This window comes from Pogona vitticeps, chromosome 10, assembly GCF_051106095.1.
Source record: "Pogona vitticeps strain Pit_001003342236 chromosome 10, PviZW2.1, whole genome shotgun sequence".
In the NCBI taxonomy this organism is placed as follows: Eukaryota; Metazoa; Chordata; class Lepidosauria; order Squamata; family Agamidae; genus Pogona; species Pogona vitticeps.
The window spans coordinates 84,160-107,131 of NC_135792.1; the positions used below are offsets into that span (position 1 = coordinate 84,160).

The window sequence follows — 22,972 nt, forward strand, 5'->3', positions numbered from 1 at the left end:
CCAACATGAGATGTCAAGAGAGAGTGGGAAAAAAAGCGTGCAAGACCAAGGTAACAGCACGACAAGGGCTGGCAGCAGGGTGGGTCTAGAGGGCACTAATGTGCTGCCTCAAGGCTGAGAGAAAGCCCTTCCTAATCTTTGCAGGTGGCCATATGGATGGAGGGAAGGTCGCCTAGCCTTGTGAGAATCTCTCTCCCCCAAGTAGGCCTTCTCTCTCTCCACGTATTTGCTACGGGTTCCCTTTTCCATGAGGTGTATGTAATGGGTTTGCGTGGGAGAGAAGCCATTAAGAGGGAAAGATTTCCAGATATACCTAAGGTCTGATTCCAAGTCCATGTGGTTTCTCTCTAGGTAAAATGAATCTGGACCAGCTAGGCAAGGAATAATTTTCTCCAAATTTTCCTCTGGGCACAGCTGACCTAACTAAGAAAGAAGATGTTAGTTGTGAAACCAGAAACAAAAAGGACAAAAGACAAAGCAATAAACTTACATTAATCAGATACAATTCGTTTAAAAACAGAATCCTGCAATTGAACACTGTATGAATTCTATTTCAAAATATATCTTATTCTCTGGAAATAACATCAAAACCAAAGTCAAGAAATCTTTTACCTTTGAAATAAATTCCATGACCTCAGCAGAAGATTTTGTCACCAACGTCACTGATGAATCAGACCATAAGACCTTGCCATACAAAAATAAATAAATAAATAATCATTTTATTTTTTTATTAATACGACTTAAACCTACTACCACACAAAAAACTATTAAAAAAATAAAAAGAATACAAAATAATAAAATACAATTACACATGTGCTCCCATCACCTTCAGGACTAGCATTACACTTCATTCAATCCATTTTCACTCCAAAATTTTATTGTTTCTTCCCTCGGTGTATCACCCTTCCCTCTCCAAAATACATATTCCAAAAATACATTCCATATTTTCTTAAAATCATTATTTTTCAATTGGCCTCCTCTTATTTTCATATCACATGCCAGTTTATTATTAATTGCAATATCCCATAATTCTCTATACCATTCCTCTAAGTTAAATTGATTATCATTTCTCCAGTTTCTTGCAAAAATTAACCTTGCTGCCGTAATCATTATTACTATTAAATCCTTATTTTCTTTCAACAATTGATCTTTCTTAATTACATTCAATAAAGCCAATAAAGGAGACATTTGAATATTCAATCCAATTATTTCAGATATTTCTTTAAAGATTAAGTTCCATTCTTTCTTTCTTGTTTCACATAACCACTACATGTGTAAATACATTCCCTTCTCTTTTTTAAACCTCCAACATAATGTTGACACACTTTTATCCATTATATTCATTTTAACCGGCATTAAATACCACGTCCATATTACTTTGTAACAATTTTCTTTTATCCTTACTGACATGTTCTTCATAATTCTCTGATCCCATATTTTATCCCATTCTTCACCTATTACTTCTTTATCCAAATTGTTTTGTCATTGCATTTTAATCCTTGTATACCCTGTTCAGCTTGCATTAATAATTTATATATCTGGCTTACAGTTCCTTTTCTTTCTGTCTTTTCCTCTAATTTTAATCTTTTTTTCCTATAATCTCTTCAAATTTTGTCATTTTTCTACCTTTCCCTTCTTTAGTATTCCATTCACTTGTCCACCTTTCTAATTGAATTATATTTAACCATGAAATCCCCTCTCCTCCTAGTACCTTTTTTATATCTTCTTTATTTCTTATCTTTTCTGTCCAATCTTTTAATCTACTTATCCCTTTACTTTTTTTTTAGATTTTCCGGAAAATTCCTTAGTTCCACCACCTGAGATAAAGGAGAGATCGGTGGACTCAATATACCTCTAAATTCTTTCCAATTTTCCAACATATTTTTAAGGAAAGGATTATTAATCTTTTGAACCTCTTCTCCATTTTTTTCTTTAAACAATATACCTTCCACTCTTTTTTGTATACCCTCCATCTCTATATCTGTCCAAATTTAATTTTTATTACCCTTAATTATATCTGGGATATGTCTAAGCTGATTTGCTATATAATTTTATGTTAGGTAATCCAAGACCTCCCTTTTTTGTGTAACATACCATAATTTTTTATTGATCCTCCCTTGTTTATTTCCATTACAATAACAATTTATCATTGTCTGCCACTCTTTCAGTTGTTTTTCTGTAATCTTTATAGGAAGCATCCAAAATATAAAGTTCAATTTAGAAATTATTTTCATTTACATAATGCCACTCTACCAAACCATGAAATCTTTAGTTTCTGATATTCTTTTATCCTTCTGTTTATCTCTGTTTTTAATCTATCCAAGTTTATTTTAATTATTTCTTGTAAATTCCAGGTAATATTAATCCCTAAATATTTCATAACATTTCCAATTTTACCTTCAAATATTATTTTCATTTTTCTTCTCTTTTCATCTGAGTGACTTAACAATAAACATTCTGACTTTTCCCAATTTACCCTTAACCCCGTATTTTGATGAAAGTAACTAAAAATCATTTTAGTTACTTTCATCAAAATACTGTATGTATATCTAGAACAGATTTTACTGGCATGGATTTTCAGAATCACCTGCCCAAAATAACATATTAAAAGTAACATTGTTACTCCCTTTCACTTTTTTTTTTTTAAAAATAACAACTGTTGTTAATTGTTTCAACATAAAATGGCATGAGAAACAACATTAACAGTGAAAGTTTGTTTCAAGTCTACTCCACACCTGGAAATGTTAATAAGAGGTCATTTGGGGGTGTTTTTAGCCATTCTACAAAACTGAAATGATTCCCCTGCCAAAAAAATTATGTAACAATCACAAACACATTTTTTTAAAAAAGTATTGCTACTTCTAAACTTTAGCTTTAAAAACCACGATTCCAAGCCTTGTGACAGAGTGACCACATGCATGGAGGAGTTGCGGGCCAGGAGGAGGGCCACACATCCCATCCACCTTCTGATTCCATGCTGCCAGAGAAGGAAGAGGCACACTGTTAAAATTTGACATGCCTGAGTCTCTGCAGGCTTCAGTTGCTGGATTTATACTGGCCTTTCCACACAAAACACACTTCAGGTGGACATGACAAGCCAGACCCATCTCTGGAGCTATCACCAGAGCTTCATCCATGCCATGTGGCTTCATGTCAGCCTTCCCTCTCCAGATGTGCTGAACCAAAAGGCCCATCATCCGCCACCACCACACTGGCTGGCCAGGGGGCACCAGGCTCTGCAGAGAGGTTGGGATTCCCCCACTCTCCACTGCCAGAAACAGAACGCCAATGCCACCCTCCACTCCTATCCTTGCTGCTGTATCCAGCATGCCAGTGGCAGCTGCGGCTGCGGTGGTTTCCTCAGATTCAGTGCAGAGGCCAGGCTAACTAGGTGCCTCTTTTGCATCCACAACATATCTGATGGGCGCAAAGGCCATCCTGAGAACTCAGTGCAGACTGCCCAAGTCATAGCCATTTCCAGGGCAGGTAGCAAATGAGGCCACTGGATGGGAGGATGGGGCATGCTGGAGACCCTGCAAACAGGGCCTGCCTCAGGCCACTGCACAGGCAGCACCGGTCTGGCCTCTGGAATTGTGTGCCAGATGATTTGCTCAGCCTGCCATTGCTCCGGGCCCCTTCTCCACATCTGCAGTAAAGCTTATTCCACACCTTGACCATAAATTGGCAAAGTGGCTGACTGATTTAACTGAACTGCCTGAAATTTCAACAGAGTGCAGAGTGATCTATTAAGCACTCTCAGTTTCTATTATTCTAGAGTACAGACTGATTTGGGATTCATGGGAAAATCCTGCCTTCATCCTTGGGAAGGAAAGAGGGTGGAGGAAAAGAGCGATCTTTTCACATGACACTAGTCTCAATGACAACCCAATACACATGTTTTTCCAGCCCTGCGGATGCTGCCAAAACACTGCTGAGTTTCAAAATACATTACGTAATAGAGGAATTTCCTCTTCCCACCACTTGTTTCACCAAAGCCAAGAAACAAAGAACAGACGGCTTCTAGTTGCACCTCAGGCTTTATGGATCAGAGAGGGAGAAAGAGAGAGAGGGAAACAACAGGAGGAAAGAAGCAAAACAGACTCCCAGGACTTCCAAACCCCTGCAGCCCTTGATGGCCCAGGATTCCAGAGACACTGCCAACCTCCTGTGAGTCAAAAGGCAGGTGAATTCAAGAAGCAAACCAGAAAACAAGAAGTGGAGGACAAGGAGGAAGAAGCCATCCAGGAGGAACATTTGGACCAAAGCAGCGGAGGCTGCACAGGAGAGTCTAAAGCAGGGGAGCACACCAACTGGGGACCCCTGGGCTGTCAGACTACAACTCCCACAATCCCTTGCCACTGATTGTGTTGGGGAGGCTGATAGGAGCTGTTGTTCAAAGCCTCTTGACGGCAGCTGGTGGCCTCCCTTTGATTCAAATCAAAAATGGGCAACTCGAGGGGAAATAGGGCAAAACTGTTCACCTCCAGTGCCCCCCCACTCCACCTTTGAGTGCACTATCCTGGAAATGGCCATTTTCAGCGATCTTTTTCTTTTAAGCATAAAGAGAAAGTATCCACATGGAGGCACTTCAAGTTTGGTTTTTATACTAGGAAGTAGGGAGTTTGCCCCCACCCCCAAGCCCAGGTCAAAAAACAATGCTCCTACAGGACTTTTTGTAGAAGCAGCAGCCACAAGAGCAGCAGCAAGAACAGCAGCAACAACATCAACAGCAACAATTAATACTACTCTAAAAACTTACAGTGGACCCTCGACTTACAGACGGCTCGACTTACAGACTTTTTGAGTTACAGACTTCTCTGGCTGCAAAATTTAGATTCGACTTGCAGCCGGAGAATCGACTTACAGACCAGAAAACCCCCAAAATGGAACAAAAATAGAATAAAAACCGCCAGTTATGGGATTAATCGGTTTTCAATGCATTGTAGGTCAATGGAGATTCGACCTACAGACTTTTCGACTTGCAGACACCATTCCAATACGGATTAATTCCGTAAGTAGAGGGTCCACTGTAGTACATGGCTTGGTCCGAGGCCAGGGGAGAGGCACACATGGAGCCAGGTGGGATGAGGACCTTTTTCCTATTAGGAGTAGCAGATGTGGGTTTAAAACAAAAACAGAACTGCATCTGTAGTTGGAGTGCATTTTATTTTCTATTAATATATTAAGAGTGGTTCAACTCCAGAGAAATGGTATTACTTCAGCTAAATGGGGAAAATGTCTGGCCGTAATGAGTTGTAATTCTTGCAACTCATTCTGAATATAAATAATTGTAACTGCCTTTTACTATAAGGGGGGGGGGAGCTAGGCTTCCTACATCTTCTGAGATCACATATATCAAGAAGCAGTACCTGCTGTCATATACTCCTAGAACCACAAAGTTGGGAGGGGCCTATAAGGCCAACCCCCTGCTCAAGGCAGGAGTCCAAATCAAAGTGTCCCACACGTACAATTCTGGTGTCTGAGTTAATGCAATCCAATCCATTTTTCCCTGGACTTGGAAGCTTACACACACAAGGCTCTAGAGTACAGAATACTGCAAGAGCTGAAAGAGTTGACCCCTTTCACCGCTCTTTAAAACTAAACTGACTCTTTCTTTGTTGCCAGTGCCTGCCAGAGTTTGCTCCACCTTGCGTGGCTCCACTCGTGTGCCTCCCATGACCTTAGACCATGCCGCCTTGGGTCCTTAAATGGGAGAAGGGCAGCATACCAATGAACATAGTAAATAAAAAAAATAAACCACAAGGCAATCACAGCTGGCCACCAGCTAAGCTTAATAAAATTAACTGTCTTCAGAACTCACCTCAAAGGAGTATTCAACGGCTCGATCATTCTTCTTGGGCGTAATTCCCTTTAGTTCCACTTTTTCAACACTCACTGTAGGAAAAGAACACACGGCATGTCACATACCCCGAACAGGCAGTCCTGTCCCAATACCAGGAGGTGCTGCTTCACCCCAACTCCCAGATGCAAACAGCAGCCAATCTTAAGAAAAGCTCTGCACTTTTACAGAGAATATTGCCCACTGAGTGGGCTCTGCTGGTTTTTCTTGGGTGCCAAACCCAGCGTGGCCAAAGGTCAGTTGGCAGCATCTGACACATGCTATTCAAGAAGAAAAGGTCAAAGTAGCAATAACATGCACTTTGTTAAGAGACTGCAGGGTTACTTCCCATTGGATTCCAGTTTATCGTGACCCACACAGCACGGATATGCTTCACATTCACTATGTATTTCCACCAGTGGGGACAACAGCACAGTCAAGGTGGAAGAAGACAAGAGATGGGTGGTATATAAATCTAATAAATAAATAATAAGAGCCATGTTCACTCGTAAACTGGCAAAAATAGGAAGAGAAGATAAATGAATTGGCTACGAATTCTACAATGTTAAACTGTCTGCTTCTCTCCAGACAAACAAAAACAAAAACAAACAAACAAACAAAAACACCTGAAGGATGCAAATGCATATTCTTGAATGCTCTAATCTGCTCCATGCTGGCCGCCTTCCTGCAATAACAGTAGAATCAATCAGGTTCATCTTCAGTTTATCCTGAAAACCATATGAAATACTCTTAGGAGGAATTAATGGAGGAAAAGATTTCCAATGGCCAAAGCAACCTGATTCTCTCAGTACCCATTTCTGGGGAGCAGAAGCAGGGGGAATGGATGCAGCCACCCTCCTGTCCTGCTTGCTGGTTTGACACTGGGGCAAGGGGTTGGCTACGGAAGGAACAGAAAGCTTGGTCTTTATTCTGACCCCACGTGCCTCTTAGGCTCTTCACACGGAGCATCCTGGCACAAATATGGCAGAATTTGTAATTGCTCTCCAAGGGTGAAGCACAGTTCTGGCACCAGAAACAGAAGAGAGGTCCAAGCAGATTTTCCACAAAGGAAGCAGCCCTGACAACAAATTATCCCTTTTGTCATGAGCACAACAGCACTGAAGGAACTACACCGCTCATTCACGCTCCAATGTAACCAGACCTTGCTCAGGGGGAGGCTTTTTGCCATCTCCCGCATATTCAAATCCTTATTATTATTATTATTTTAAAAAAGAGTTGAGCAACTGACAGACGCAATCCCAAATTAGCGCTTCTTGAAAGGGTCTCAACTCTGAAAGATTTTATTATATTTGGAACAGCTTTGAAACAGTTCATGAATTGTATTTTTTTTAAAAAAAACAGGATTTGTTTGATTTTTCACTAACAAACCAGGAGAGAAACTCAATGTGTCTAAAGACAACCAACTGTGTACATTTTTAAAGTGGCCGCCATCCCAGGGGCACAGCAAGGCCTTTACTGCCATGGTCCTGCCAGTACCTGCACACTTCCTGAGGCATGCTGAGAGATGGCCGTGTGCGACCAGTGGAGTGAGCGAGGGCCTCATCCTGACCTACTGCAGGACACTGCTTGCATAGGCAGGCCTTCATATTTCAGGGCCATGGGATAGGCTGTGGCCTCCCCATGCAAGAGGAGAGGAGGCATTCAGCAACATAAGGTCTGTGCGAGGTCCCTTTCAGTCAAAAGGATTCCAGAATTCATTTCCTTCATCAGCTGAAGAAGAAGCAGAGATTACTTGTGATCAAATCTAGTCCAGGAGGAGGAGGAGGAGGAGGAGGAGGTGTGGTGCCCTCCAGAGTCTCAGATCACAACTCCAGCAGCCACAGTCAGGAGTTGTGATCCAAAACTTCTGGAAGGCACCACATTGCCCACCCATCTCGTGTGAACTAATTCAAGGAGAAACCATCTCAGCCGATCCTTCTGTACAGTAAATATAGTTATAAGCAGAGGAATACGGCCAGCACAATATTCTTTAGTGCTACAGGAACGCTCTATTTGCTTTAGCTGCCCAGTTGGGCTTTCTCTCTCATTCATCATTCAATATCATTCAATATCAAAACAACACAGAAACCTTTAGACTTAAAACTTTATAATGCTTGGCATACGGGAGACACAAGATTCTTCTGACACACATTAACTTGCTCCACAAAAAATAATAAATAAATAAATAAATAAAAAGAACCTAGTTAGAAGCAGAAATGGTTCTGCCCCTCCTCATTCCACCGGGGGGGGGGGGGGAGGAGCAGGGGCTGCAATGCAATCCTAGGATCCTCAAATTGAGAAGTCAGCCACACTGGAATCAATGGGATTTATTCCCAGTTTAAGTGAGTGTAAGTGAGATTAAGTTAGAAGCCTAAATATAAAGGGGTGGGCTGGGGGGGGGGTGTTACAGAATCAGCAGACACTTCTCATTTTCATGCCCTGAAACATAGAGAATGTTTTACCAATCAAGGGATGGAAATTTAGAGCGGGGGGGAGGGGAGAGAGAGAAGGCTGTTGCTGGACTGCAGTGCCCACCAGCCCTCCATCAGCATCACCCATAGCCAGGGATGATGGGAACTAAAGTTCAAAAATGTCTGGAGGGTCAGATCCCCCCTGTATTATGGGCTTCTGGGAGCTCACTCTGTGAGGCAGACTTTCTGATTATATTTGCATCTGAAAGTTATTTCAGAATAAACTTAGGAAAGCAGAAATGGAGGCCCACTTGGCAAGCCTATGCCTCATAAGGCATTTTGATGAGAAGATGGGACCAACTGTTCCCCACTCTTTAGAAACAGGGATGTTAGGTAAAGGTTCCCCTTGACATTGAGTCCAGTTGTGTCCCACACTCTAGGGCACTGGTGCTCATCCCCGTCTCCAAGCCATAGAGCCAGCATTTCTCCAAAGACAGTTTCCATGGTCACGTGGCCAACAGGAATGTTACTGTACAGCAAAATGAAGGATCATTCCTGGCAGCAGCAGGGCCAGGTTAACATTAACCACCCTTCCTCAGTGCAGAGCAACCACCACCCATGAGCAACTAGTCGTTACCTTCTTAATGAGCAAGGTTCCAGAAAGGCTGTGTGCTCGTGCAAACAGTTTAAAATAAGAGTTGGTTTACTGCAGTAACTGTCCTGATAAAAGCTTAAGGCAAGAGCAAGTTCTGTCAGGTATCAGCATTACACACTCCCCGTCTTTCTTCTTCTCCCTGGAAGAATCATGCCAGAAACACACGCAAATGGGAGACAGGCTGCCCCAAATCATCTTTGGGTGCACGACGGTGGAACTGCCCCACAAATATGTGAAAACATCTCAAAGAGCAAATCAGCTTCTTTCTACTACAACTAAAGCTACTGGCATAAAATGTAAATATTGCTACCTGCCAAAATGGTTCTTCTGCACTGCATTCAGAGGGGAACTTGAAAATACTACCTGCTGACACCACTGTGGAGCTTAACTTTTGTCTTCAAACAAAAATATATCAAACACTTTGCTTTGGGTATGATGAGACATCAGCAACATGAAGTCAGCAATAGCTAGCAATGGCAATCTCAAGAGAACAGTCGTTTAACAATTGCTGGGAGACACGAAGGGCTAAATCTGACTGTGAGTCCCAAATAGAAAAGATCGAGTGACTAAAAGTCAATCTTGTCCATTCAATTTAATCTAATCCTATGGCCTTTTCCAGAATGCTCACTCACCGAAGCAGCAGATGGAGCATGTTATATTTACTTGCACTACTCCCAACTTCTAAATCACACTGCAAATATTTTTTCTAATGTTCCTGTTTGGTTCTGGTTCTTGGTTCCTTTTATGTTTCAACTGTGAATAACTCTTTCATGTGCCTCCAAAACCAGTACTTAAATGTTAAGAAATGGGTATGTATCCTCCACTTCTTACCAAAAAAAGACAAAATCAAAACAAACTACAAATTCAATGACCAGAGGAATAGTAAAGTCAGCATCTTAGCTAACCACAAACCCTGCCTTAATAAGTATTCCAGAACTTTTAATATATTAAGGATTATGAGAAAAAAATAGTTATGCTTTAGAAAAGGAATGATTCACTGCTGGGACAGGAAACTGAAAACCAAATGAATATTATTTTTGCAAAAAACAGCTGAGTTCACCATACTGAGTTTTGAAGCTACAAGCTAAAGAGACAAAGTTTCGCGTAAGAGTTTCCTGGATAATGGAGCTAAGTCTAGTGCTGACAACACAACTATACACTCTATCTACTGAATTAAGTTATTTGTTTCAAAAAAGTAACTGATTTAATCATCTTGTGTGGAAAAAAAAAACAGAGTTCTGTGCTAACTCTTGATATAGTAGGAGCCATATGTTGCTCCCCTGAAGGATTACTTCGTATGCATTGCAGGCCAGGACTACGCAATGCAAAGAACAGGGAGGTGGGATAGAAAGAGGTCACAATTTAATGGATACTAAAATCGGTTTTTCTGTTTTCAAGGCAACAGAAGAACACATTTACCTCCCGAAAAATTTGGCCATCTGTAGCTCAGAGATCAGTTCATAGCCTGCTGGCAAAATACAGATTTTCCAAATATAGGAAATATATATTTAAAATATGCCATTCAAGGCATTCAGCTTCATTATCTGGGAAGCAGAGACATTGACCACTTGAACTTGGCAATGCCAAGAACAGCCGCTCCCTCCTGCCCCTTCCCCCGAGTAGTTTTGGTGCTTGGGAAGCAAACCTTGAAGCCACTGAGTTATGGATAGGGCTGCTCAGGGTGAACTGTGCAACCCATCCCTTGCACTGTTTTTTCCACAGGGAAAGGACTTGGCTTCATTACTGCACAGAACAAGGCCTCTGAAGCACAGTTAAGAACCTTATTACGTTCACCGTCCAGCTACCAGGCCAAGAAAGACCACTTGATGCAATGTGGTAGCTACCTACATCTTGAGATACTGTTGTGGTCACCTTCTTAGGAAATGGTGCTAAACAGTCAGAACAGACATGCTGAAGGTAACGGAGGGGCATTTCCCTTATGAAAAAGGATGGGCTGGTGGGAGAGGTAACAGCAAGTTTATAGGGACAAAATAGGGAGCAGAAGAATCTCCTGCATAGAAAACAAGGCATCTCAGAGGAGCCTTCAAGTAGAAGCCACACCCACCCACCCATCCCTGCATTCAGTCCAAATATATGGCTATCCCACCACCACCACCATGATGTAAGGTAGCAGAGTAACAATTTTATCAGGGGACTGACTGCTTTCACAGACCAGTGCATGTGGAATTTCCCTCCCCATGCACTGTTCCAAGGAGTCACTTAGGGATACTCTCAAGTGATTTTTGTGATACAGACCACTTTCTCTCAGCTTCATATGTAAATGACGTAATTTCATCAGTGCTTTCCCCTTGAAGTTATTGTTAAAAATAGCTCAGGCATGATACACGAATGAAATGGATACATTCAATGTAGTGAGGTAATGCAATAAATCAACCGTCTTTCCTAAGGAGCATAACACAAATTAGCAGGCAGAAATGCTCTGCATTTTCTACTTGGACCCTTCTTCTCCCCTTTTCTTTCTCCTTATTCAGACCAAGCAAAATGACGCCTGTTCAAGCTCCGATTACAAAAACAAGAGAATCTTCCCTTTGGGAAACGGGGACACCTGAGATTCGGTATCTAGCGAAACAAGTCATCTTGCTGCTTTCTCCATACTTGGCATTGCATTTCACATCAAAGGGAACGAGAAAGACTCCAAAAGGATGTTTTAGATCTCGGCTCTCCAATTTGGCAAATAAGTTTCACTGCTCCACTGACCTCCATTGCTCTGAAAATGGATCAAAGTCTGCATCAACCTTTCCTAAAGGTTTAAATTTATACTTTATCTGGTCCATGTAGTATTAAAGTAACAAAGTTAATAAAAAGAGAATAATTATTTATCATAATCAACACAATAGGCACAAAGAAATTTAAAAGTATGCAATTAAAGTAAACTACAAGAATTAATAAAATACAGTTGTAAATAAGCAACAGTCAGTATTCACTTTAATCTTAGGTTGTTTGAAAATGCTACTTCATGTCCGGCTGCCCAAGGCTCACAAAATCCATATTTTGCTATCAAAATTAAAAGTACCAGCAAGCCTACACCTACATGTTCTCTTGGTAGTCCTTGGAAATCCCAGAATCAGAAGGCCAAACAAGGCACTTCAAGGGCGAGGGACGGCTTCTTTTCTCTGGGCTTGGCCTTGTTCTCCACTTGCTATTTATTTATTCCCTGCATCACATATATTGTTTTCATGCTGGGCTCTGGCCCTCCCAAGTTAAGGTCCGCATACTGTGGTCAGAAGCTGGTGGTTGATATAACTAAATCTGGTACTTCCCATTGTGAGAATGCATTGGCAGATGCAGTTTCTTGAATGATTCTAAGTCTTCTCGGGAGAACTGGGTCAAATACATCTTCATATGTGAAACATACACCTTCAGTAGTTACTGATGTAAACTAGCTAAATAAAACAGCCTGGTTTCAAGCAGGCTTCAGGAAATGGTATAAATAAAACACTTTTCCTGTTCTTGCAATACTATTATGTTTATCTGACTTACAACTGAAGTTAAATGCACCTGGACTTATGAATAATAATTATGTTCATGACATCTCAATTTTCTCTAAACCAGCATACTTCACATTTAATATTTTAAGCAAGTCCAGTAGAGAAACAGATGCTTATAAAAGGAACGATAGCAAGTATGTGAGTAGGAGAAGGGCTATGGGGCAGATTATTGGCAATGACAGTTAAAAAAATTGTTGATAGGAAGGATGCTTCCACTTATTTAAAATTTAACCAATTGAAGCAAGAAAATAGCCTAACCGGGGGGGGGGGGGGGAGAGGGATTTCTAAGGGGACAGACAAATCCTACACTGAGTCAATAATCGGTATGCCTTGTTCCATGGTGCATGTATACCATCTTGCACAGTATCACAAGGTTCTTTGTTGCCATGGTTTCCCGAGTTTGGAAGCTTGTTTTGACATGACTGTGTATCTGATCTATGTGCCTCGTTACTGGCAGTGGGGGAATCATTTGAGAAGAAGACTGAGTATGCATAAGGTTGTAGTTAGTCAAGTTAACAATCTGTATGTCCTCCATTATGCTGCGCTACTGGAAGAGCTTATCGAATGTAGATTTCAACATCTGGTTTAATGTACTTTATCCCACACTGTGCTATTGGAAAAAATGCTGTGGTCAAGACATCTGACGAAGTTTTTCAGAAACAGGCTCCAGGAATAGTACAATATGGCTCCAGCTGCTGAGAGCTGGAGCTGAATTGTTTTGTTTTGTTCTTTGCCATCAAGGTTATTAATTTCAGCTTTCCAGATAGATAGGAGGAGTTTCCATGGTTTACCAAATACTGAATTGATTAGTTTCCATTTATAATTTTTAGTAAGAGAACTTTATACTTAGCTATTTATAACTCATTCACAGGATTATTTTCAGAGTGAGATTTTGGTTGTGTTCTGTCCATATGGCCACAGAGGTAAAAAAATGCTGTGTTCAAAATTTTACAAGCTAGCTCAATTTACCATTTATCACTATTTAGGAAGTTTAGCCTTCATATATCACATGCTGCCAAGAGGTCATATTAACAGGCGAAGCTCTGCCCCATCAAAACAGTCTCAGATTTCCCATTACAAATTGCCAGATGTTCTTTACATAGGAAATGCAAGTTATTATCATTTGATTCTGTGGAAAGAACAGTTGTATCTGGAGGAGAGGGTTACCTCAAATATACTCTAAGATGTTGTTAGATGTACTTTAAAAAGAATACACAAAAGTTTTCAGAACCTCAGAGAGTTAAGATTTTGCTTAACCAAAAGTTGCTCTCTAAAATCTCAAAGCAAAGGGAAAGCCCCAATCCATGCTCTATTCAGGTGCTGAAAAGCCAACTCAATGAGTCTCTACCCAATTTCCCTGATAAAGGTTTACTTTTTGTAAGAGAAGCTCTTCTTGTGCTGCTACAATACGAAACAGCTCTGAGTCCCACAACTTGCACAAATGACAAATTATGAAAACACCCATACCTGGGTAAACATGTACAACAGTAGGCATGACCTATGCTGCTATGCTCACCTCAGTAACCAACTACAGAGTGAGAGTTTGTGTCTCCTGAAGATGCAAAAAGGAATGAAAGAGGGAGGAGTACAGAACTCAAACCTTCATGTCAACCTAACAAAGAAGAGCCACTCCTATCTTCAAATCTGAAATGGTGAGTGTGTGTGCTACTATAATCATCACAGAATCATGACAAAATCAAAAAAGAAGAGAGATTTGTTTCTTACACCACGACTGGCAAAATCACACAAGACAAAAGGTGCCTTTCCTGGATTGCTAGTAGATGGGGCATACCTTTCTGATTAAGAGCAGCAAGACTGATGAGGTTAGAAAGACTACTTTAAAAATAAATTTTGCCCCGTCAAAAAACTGAACCTAGTGAAAACTGTTGGGCCTTCTTATAATTATTGCTATTTTACTGCTTAGGTTCCAAATCCAAGGCCATTAAAAAAAAGGTAAAATGATGTGGCTTCGCTCTTCTAGCCAAGATGGATTTTTTTGCCACTAAACCACAGTCCCTGGTATTCCTAGCATTCAAAGTGAGCACTACTGCCCTCTGTGCCTAGAACAACATCATCTACATAGGAGGGGGCAGCCATGGGCTTCAGGCAGTTCACAACTCACCAGAATAAACACTTTGGAAATGAAAGGGAAGTCTAAAAGGAAGGTTCCTTCCAAAGTGACCAAATGGAAAACAGACAGGGTGGGGATGAGATCAGAAATTCAGACAGAAGGCATGGCTGACTGGAATAGTGGAAAGGATCACTCTATATCCCCGTGAAGGGATACAGGCGTCAATCCAATTCTTCTTCTTCTAAATACAACATGTTCACCAAAGTATTACAGTATTGCCATATTCATTAGATAGATGAAGGAATTGAACTACAAGTGCTTATCAGATACTTCAGGAAGAGTGGGGGATCTTTATTGGTTAACATATACAGACTTCTAGACCAGAATTCAGTCAATAAACAAAAGACTGACCCAAAGCCTGCAGAGGTCTAGCTGCTCCTGGAGGCTATGCACACAAGATTCCTAGAAACTGAGCAAATCTTTTACATACCTAAGAACACCAACAATATTTGGGAGTATGTATTTGTCTAGAGTTGTTTATTAAGTAATTTTCAAGCAGTCAGAAATGTGTTTTTTTTTAAATCAATAAATAGGAATATAAAACAAAACATGCTGATGCACCTTTGGAGTGTTTTCCTGAAGGCCTCTTGAGCAATGACTCCTCAACGGAATGTGCTGATGTATGTAGTGCATTTTCTAAACTGTGACCGACACCATGTACAAGGGGCTCAGATCTTGAAGTGACCTAGGGAGGAAGAAAACCACAAGAGAAAAAAAAAAACTAGTCAGCTTTACTTCTCCAAGAGAAAAATGGTCTGTTAACATTACTATTCTATTCTGTTACAAATATTGCCAGGATATTTATGCTGTTTATCACATTACCATTGTCACCCCCTGTGTCTAGTTTCACTCTGATCCCCTCCAACCTAGCTGTGTGCCCTCTCTGTATGCACCTGAAGCTCAAACATCGTATCCTCCATGCAGCCAAGCAAAATTAGCTGGAATCCACAAATGTCCCTGACATAATTAATCTCAAAAACTCTACATGGCTGTTTCTCAAAAACTGTTTCACTTGTTTCACTTGTTCCACTGCCTGCAAACTGAGACCAAATGGGTTTTGGTCTTGAAGCCTCATTTGCCCATGTGTGATTCTGCTGTTATCACAACTTCAAATGGGTACCTCATTTCCGGTGAGATTCAATTTAACTGGGATATGTTAAATCCTGCCCTCCTTTTTTACAACCATCCTTGATTCAACTAGCACACTGATTCGCGCTTATAAAATACACAGAGAAGCAAAAAGCCCCAAACCATCAAGCAACTGTTTCTGCTGAATGTCAGATCCTCTGATGCAACATATGGTTGACATTCTTGGGAAGGAAGAAATGCAGTGGGACAGTTGTTTACAGCTGAAGTGAGGAACCGTATTTGTAGGGAATAAGAGTAATTCTTTGACAGCATCAGCAGCATCCTCGGAGACCTTCTCTCTTCTCTTTACAGTTCTAGAATGCAACTGCACAGACACGGGCCACTGCCATACAAAGTGATGCCTCACAGGTTCCTGTCTCAGCGGCACAGGCCTGCCTGCAGCTAAGTCCATCTTGCTGGCATTCCTCATATGCCTTCTCTCCTATTACTGAAAGAACCCTCAGCCCAGGACCCTGATAAGCAGTGACCGATCCTCTCTAGCAAATGGCCAAGATTATGCTATTGAAGTAGCCTGCTTCTGGTCAAAAGTAGTCTAATTCACTTAACTTTGTAATGTTTCCCATTTTACCTGTACTGTATTTTATACACATCCATAATTTTAAATGGTGCAACATTCTGATACAAAGAAAGAGCATCTTATACCACCTGCACTTCTCCCCACCACCACAGTCAACACCACCTCCCTGCTACCAATTTCACTGCCAAAACACTTCCCCTACTTTCCACAAAGATTCAGGACCCCTGCCATGTAATGTCCACTATTCTAAACAGTGTTCACACATCCACTGCCTTTGTTACAGTCCTTGAGAAGATGCTCAAGACACACCCACTGTTCCAGTAAGAGACCAACCTGAATGCAATTCTCACAAGTCATCTAGTCAACCTTTACTCTGTATAACAAACTAAAAGCTGAAATTAAACACAGAGAGGGAGGAATTTGAAACAGTTATCTCAGGAAAGAGAACCTGTTCTATTCAGGGGCTCCAGCTATGCCCAACTCCAGCTATGCCCAATTTCTTTCTAAAGGGCTAAATTCCTGCTCTCCTAACTATGGTTAGGAGGGCAGGAAAGCATGGCGGGTAGTTGTGCTTCTTGTGCCCCACTCCTCACAACTCATGCTAAGATTTAACCCTCTCTTCTTTGGTGTGCTTTGTTTAAGCAGGTATTTACTCTTTGCTCACTATTTAGTCTCTATCCAGCCAGATTGTTTTGAACCTTTTGTGTTTTACCATCACATTTCAAGCCACCAGTTTCCAGCCAACAGAAATGTGCCCTTCCTACTTCCATGGTATGATTTAACTGCATATAGACTTATGCCTGTATCAGTATTAATTGAGAGTCTCGTGGTACAAATTTTCCCTTTTCGTCAGTATTTGATATTGCACTTTAAGCCCTTCTTGTTTGGAAGTGTCAAGGTATGTGCTAACCATGGCGAGAATTAAACATTCAAAGCACACCAAAGAAGAGAGGGTTAAATCTTAGCATGAGTTGTGAGGAGGCACAAGAAGCACAACTACCCGCCATGCTTTCCTGCCCTCCTAACCATAGTTAGGAGAGCAGGAATGATGCCCACAAGAGGGCTGACCGTGGATGCTTAGATGGCACTTTCAAGCAGCCAGCAGTCTAAAGAGCTGCTTTGAATATTGCTTTTCAAATGTCTACTTTTTTTTCTTTTAGATTATTTCAGGAGAAGAACTCACCACAATAGTTTAAATTCATACTGATATTATGTTGGAATAAATCAGATATGTAAACATAAAGGAAAATAACTGAAAATGTTCCTCATATATGAGCCACAAATGCTGTAGAAGATACATTTCTTGTCCAGTTCTATCCTGTCCTGTATTTTGCTTCCACTTTTCTCCAGTACATCATAAAATAATATTGACAACATTTAACCGATTTTGTAAATACCAAAACTAATGGAAAATATGAGGTACAATATTATTTTCTTCCAATGCTGACAGTGTGTCTGGACAAGGTTGACATGTTTTAATACAGTAATACCTAAACAGAAGACTGACTAATCTGCAAAGTTTGTAAGATAAGAGGAAGGGATGATCAGCCTTTGGCTATTTCATGAACGACCAAGTGAGGGGAATGCAGGTGAAGCTACTACTATCCTTTTGCAGTTTTTCTAGATATTTGCAAGATGTTATGCCAGGTATATGTCATGGGATAAAATGTTTATTGGAAGGGCTTCACTGTACTTGTTAGTACAGTAGGCAATTCCATTTTAGCTGTAGCCATGAGTTAAAACAACCAGTGAAGATACTTGTTGCTCTTTTATACAAAGCCAACCATATGCTAAATGAAGCCCCGGTTCATCTCTGGGCCTCAAGAGTGCTCAGGGATTCCCCTTTCATAGTCTGCAGCTCAGCTGAGCTCATTTTTCTAGCTGCTCCTGCAAATCCTGACCATTGCATGAAACACATCTCACATTCCTTCTGGCAATGGTTCCAGCATAAGCTATGCATCCATGTTTTTTCCTGTCCTTGTTTCATAAAAGCACATGGAGGTGTTTTCAGATATTTATGAATAGTGTACCTTACAAATGTGTGAACAAGTTCTCCTATCTAAAAGCACATGGGATGTGAACTCAGATTGCTAGAAAATACTGTCAGCTATTTGTCTTAGCAATAGATTTAATCCAGTGTTTCAATTTTAAAAACAATTTATTGAACAATTTAAAAGAAGTCAAATTATTTTAAGAAATGAAGCTTAATTCCTTGGAATACAAATTGTGATAAATATCGATAAATACTGTATAATTAAAAACAAAGCAGAGTGTCTGTTTCCTGGATGAAAAGAAAAAAATAGAAGGAAGGAAGGAAGGAAAGAAAGAGCACTCAGACATGATACTGCTTGCTTCTTTCTATTTTTATATGACATTCACAACAAGATGTCTGTTTTGCACCTATTAGAAAATGAAATACTACAGAAAGGTAAAATCCTAGCTACTTTCAGAAAGAAGCTTCCATTCAAGATCATCCCTTCAGTTTCAGATCAGACCAGAATGTAATTTGACCAATACTAATATATCCAAAATAGATCCCCAACAATAAGTCTATACTGTAATGGCAAAAGGAGAAGCATGTTTGGCTTAGACCACTCCTAAAAAATTGAATCTGAGAGGTAAATGTCTACCCAGAAGTTTCTTGATTCAACTTAACATCCACTCAGTGTCTCATCTTTGCCCAACAATCTAATATTTTCATACACAAAAAGCAAAGTATACTCATGGATAAAAGCACCCCGCTATATTTAAGGCAGCAGTACTTAGGCAACAGATACTACTCAAGAACACCTGTAAAAAAAGCCCATCAACTTCTAACACTAGTTTAGCAGAAGCAAGTTGCATGAACCTTTTCAAACAAAACTGTTACTCATTTTTTTTACCAAGGTTTAATCATGTTTTTAGTTAGATGCAGCTAAGATTAAGATCTGAATCACTAGATGTGCAATCAAGATGGAATTCCAGCCCATTTGTCTTTGGCTTGCTGTCTGTTTACCAGGACTTTTCAATTACACCATGTGGGAAAACAAAGGCTTCTGTCTCTCCTGCTTCAGCTAGTCCACCAAGAGCAGGGAACCATTATTTCAGTTCAAGCTTGTCTTAAGAACAGCTGGTATGCATCTGTTACATACATCTGTGTGGCTACTTCTGGAAACCACCTACCCCAGGATCTGGCACTTCCAAAGCTACCAGAGCAAGGAAAGAGAACAAATGGATCTTCCCAGGATGGCTGGACTTCAGTTCCCTTGATTCCTCACCACTAGCTATGCTGCCGAGGCCTGATTTGAGTTGCAAAACCAACAGCAACAGGACTCCTAACCATTCAGAGGGGATAATAACTCTTGACTGAAAGAAACAGGAAAGAGATGCACAACGGGACATTTCCCATAGTGTGGGCAAACCAAGAAGTTGAGGCCTGCACTGACTTATCTGCAGCTACCTGTTATCCACCCATGGATCACTGCAGTGACAAGGTGCTCTTCTGCAGCAAGCGGCAGAATCCTTCCTAAGCACACTGGAAGAGACACCCTAGGACTGGAAACCCACCTTGTGGCAACCAGGGCACGGCCCCATGGTGCTGGCAGCAGGTGTCTCAGGGCTCCTGCTGGTGCTGGCCACGATATTTTGGATCTTGGTAAGCTCCTGCCTCAGCACTTGCTTCTGGTGGAAGCTAAAGGCCGGGTGGTTGGAGGCCATGGTGAAGAGCAGCAAGAACTCATCACCTGTCCGGCCTTCGTTGAGCTGCAGTCCATAGTTGTGAATGACCGAGTCAATGTGGGTGAGGGTGCGGAAGAGGACCCCAGCTGCCTCCCGGTGGGAAGAGCCCAGGAGGGCCAAGGAGACCAAGAGTTTGCTGCGCACCACCTCATCCGTCAAGTTGGTGAGGCTGCCCAGGTCTGCAGGGTTGTTGGCCTTGATCTCAGAGTCCCGCAGGGAGTGGTAGTCCTTGCGGGCCAAGTCCTCCAGGCAGGCGCCCAGGAATCGCAGCTCCAGGGGGATGCACAGGTCCAGCAGGCCACAGAGGAACTCCACTCGCTGAGGAGAGGGCAGCTCCGAGAACCACCGGTAGACAGTCTCCCTCTGCAGCCGTGGGCACCGCTTCTCTACCATGCTGCTGGTGGTGGTGGCACCTGCCCCCCCTCCTGGAAGCAGAAGGACCGGCACCCCCAGGTCAGAGGGCAGCAGGGCCCAATGGTGGGGCGGGAAGGGACCACGCAGGGGGTGCACCTCCCTGGCTGCAAAAAAAGAGGAGGAGGAGGAGGAGGAGCAAGAGAAAAGAGAGAGGAAGAGACACCCCCCCCACACACACCCCCTAGGCTGGGGCCTGCTCCCAAGGAGCTAGTTGGAAGAGGAGGCCAGCACTATGGGGAAGGCAGGAAATCCTGCTCTCTCCCCCTCCCCTCCGCAAAACCTCACTCACACCCCGGAGAGGAGAGGAGGGAAGGGAAGGCGGCCGCAGGAAGGGGGGCTGCTACCGAGGGGACGAGGGGGGAAGCCACATGATGCGGCGCGCGGGAGGGGGGGGCGGCGGCGGCGGCGGCGGACAAAGCAGCCCCCCGCTGGGGAGGAGGAGGAGGAGGGGCCGCGGAGGGGCCTGGACGCCCTGAAGGGGGGAGGGGCCGAGAAGGGCGGGGTGGGGGAGGGGCCGGTGCTGAGGCGGGGGTGGTGGGGGGGGTGGCGGCCCGTGAGGCGGAGCTCAAGCTCTCTCTCTCTCGCGCGCGCGCGCGCCCGGACCCTCCCCCGGCCTGAGGCCTGTCTGTAAGGACGTTTCCCCCCCCCACCGCCTCTGTTCGCCTCACGGGGCTCCGGCGCCTCCCCGTCCTTCGAGCCGCCTCAGCGTGGCGCCCTCCATCCTCCCCTCCCCCACCCCACCCCGGCCGGGCGAGGGCCGCCGCCGCCCACGCGCGCTCCCGCTCCCTCCCTTCCTCCGCCCGCCGCGCCCGCCCGTCCCCCGTCCCCGGCCGGCGCGCTCTTTCTTGGGCTGCCTCCCGCCGCCTTTTCGCGCGGCAAATAATCCCCGCGGCCGGCGAAGGCGGAGGAATCCCTTCGTGCCGCCGCGAAGTGAGAAGGCCCGGCCCGCTGAGGAAGGCGGAGGAGCGGGGGCCGGAGGGAGGGGGGCACGAAGGAAGGAGGGCGCTCGCCCCGCCCACTCCTCCGGCGGAAGTTTCGCGATTGGTTCGCGCTCCTCCGTTCCCGCAGCCCCCTCGCCGCCCACCTAACGGGAACCGCGGGACCCCGTCGGACAGGCGCCGCCGTCCATCAACCCTGGAAGCCCCTCCCCTCCTCGGAGCCAGCCATTCGCCCAAGCCTAAGGAAGGGGGCGGGGCGTCGGGCGCGCGGGGGCGGGGCGGGCCGGTGTCTGTTTCTGTCCGTGTCTGGGGCACGTGCTGCCTGGGCTCGGCGGGGAGGGGAGGGGAGGGGAGGGGGCTGGTTGCCTAGCAACTGCTCCCCTCAGAGATCGCTCCGGGGATCTGGGCCGGGCCGTGGAAGCCGAGCGGCGCCGCGGGAGAGGCTCCCTTGTTGCCGCGGAGGTCCCGTTGTTCTCGGTGAAGCCCTTCCCGGAAGGTCCCGGGCTGGGAAGGAAGGCGAGGAGGGGCACCGATCCCGGCGTCGTTGTTCCTCGGAGGAGAAGGCGGGCCGGCGGGCGGGCACGGCCGGTGGCGATCGTGCGGTTTTCCGAGCCGGGCGCCTTCTCGGCCGAGCCCTTGCCCGTCTCCGCTGAGGTTCCTTCCGACGACATGAAAGCGGGAGGAGGAGGAGGAAGAGGCCGTGAGAAACTGGGTCAAGGGAACGGCAGTTCCGGGCTGCCCAGGGATCGCCCACGCTTCTAGGCCAGAAGGCAAGAACCGCCTCCTTTCCTTGGGAGCAAGCGCCGCTGAATAGAGTCGCCTGACTTCCGAGTAGGCCTGCCTAGGGTTTAAAGAAGCTATGCCTTCTCAAGTGTGGCCCGGCGTGAGGCCGATCCCTCCCGGTGTTTTCAAGGCGTACAGTACCGGGAGGTGGCCGGCCGACGGACGGACGGTCCGTGCTCTTTTGGGGACCCTCCCCCGGCCTCCTGGGAGGCACAGCGGGGAGTTCATCCTGACCCCTGGCTCCACAGCCATGGGGGGGGGAGGTGGCGGGGGTGGGGGGGCTCCGTCCCATGGAGTGATTCCGCCCGCTGTGCCTAAGCGGCGGCGGCGGCGGCCTGTCTTTCTCGGCTGTGCCCGTTTCAAAAGGGGGGCCTTCCACTGGAGGGCTGGATTTTGTAGGAGGGTGGATTGTTTGAGTAGACCTTGAGAAATTAAAAAAAAAAGAAAAAGAGGAGTCAATCGGTGGAGGTTTTAGCCATGTTGTAAGGCTGTTAGTAAGAACACTGGCGTTGTTGTTGTTCAGTTGTTAAGTCGTGTCCGACTCTTCGGGACCCCTTTATGGACCAGAGCCCGCCAGGCCCCCCTGTCCTCCACGGCCTCCCGGAGTCGGGTCGAGTTCATGTTGGTCGCTTCGATGACCCTGTCCACCCATCTCGCCCTCTGTCGTCCCCTTCTCCTCTTTCCTTCACATTTTCCCAACATCAGGGTGTTTTCCAGGGAGTCTACTCTGGCATTAGAAATGATGAATTCCCAATTAGCTAGACAAACTGATACACATTGCATGGGTCAGATAGAACCCCGGATATGTTTCTGGTGGCCTTCTCTTTGCTTGGCAAAATGGCCTGTTTCTCTGTCCGGACCTGCTTGAGGCTCTGGTTCCCGTTCTGTCCAGTCTTCGCAACAGGGACT

General features: G+C 44.3%; 1 protein-coding gene across 1 annotated transcript in view; it reads right to left on the minus strand.

Moving 5' to 3' along the window:
- The window catches only part of ZCCHC14 (zinc finger CCHC-type containing 14), a 32,129-nt gene extending 11,661 nt beyond the window's left edge, over positions 1 to 20,468 (minus strand). Inside the window, exons 1-5 of the mRNA XM_020788346.3 lie at positions 19,758 to 20,468; positions 15,107 to 15,230; positions 5,822 to 5,895; positions 613 to 684; positions 314 to 423 (exon numbers count right to left, since the gene is read on the minus strand). Of these exons, the coding sequence (XP_020644005.3) occupies positions 314 to 423; positions 613 to 684; positions 5,822 to 5,895; positions 15,107 to 15,230; positions 19,758 to 20,321 (944 nt within the window). The 5' untranslated portion in view covers positions 20,322 to 20,468. The remainder of the gene's footprint in view (positions 1 to 313; positions 424 to 612; positions 685 to 5,821; positions 5,896 to 15,106; positions 15,231 to 19,757) is intronic.
- Positions 20,469 to 22,972: the final 2,504 nt, after the last annotated feature.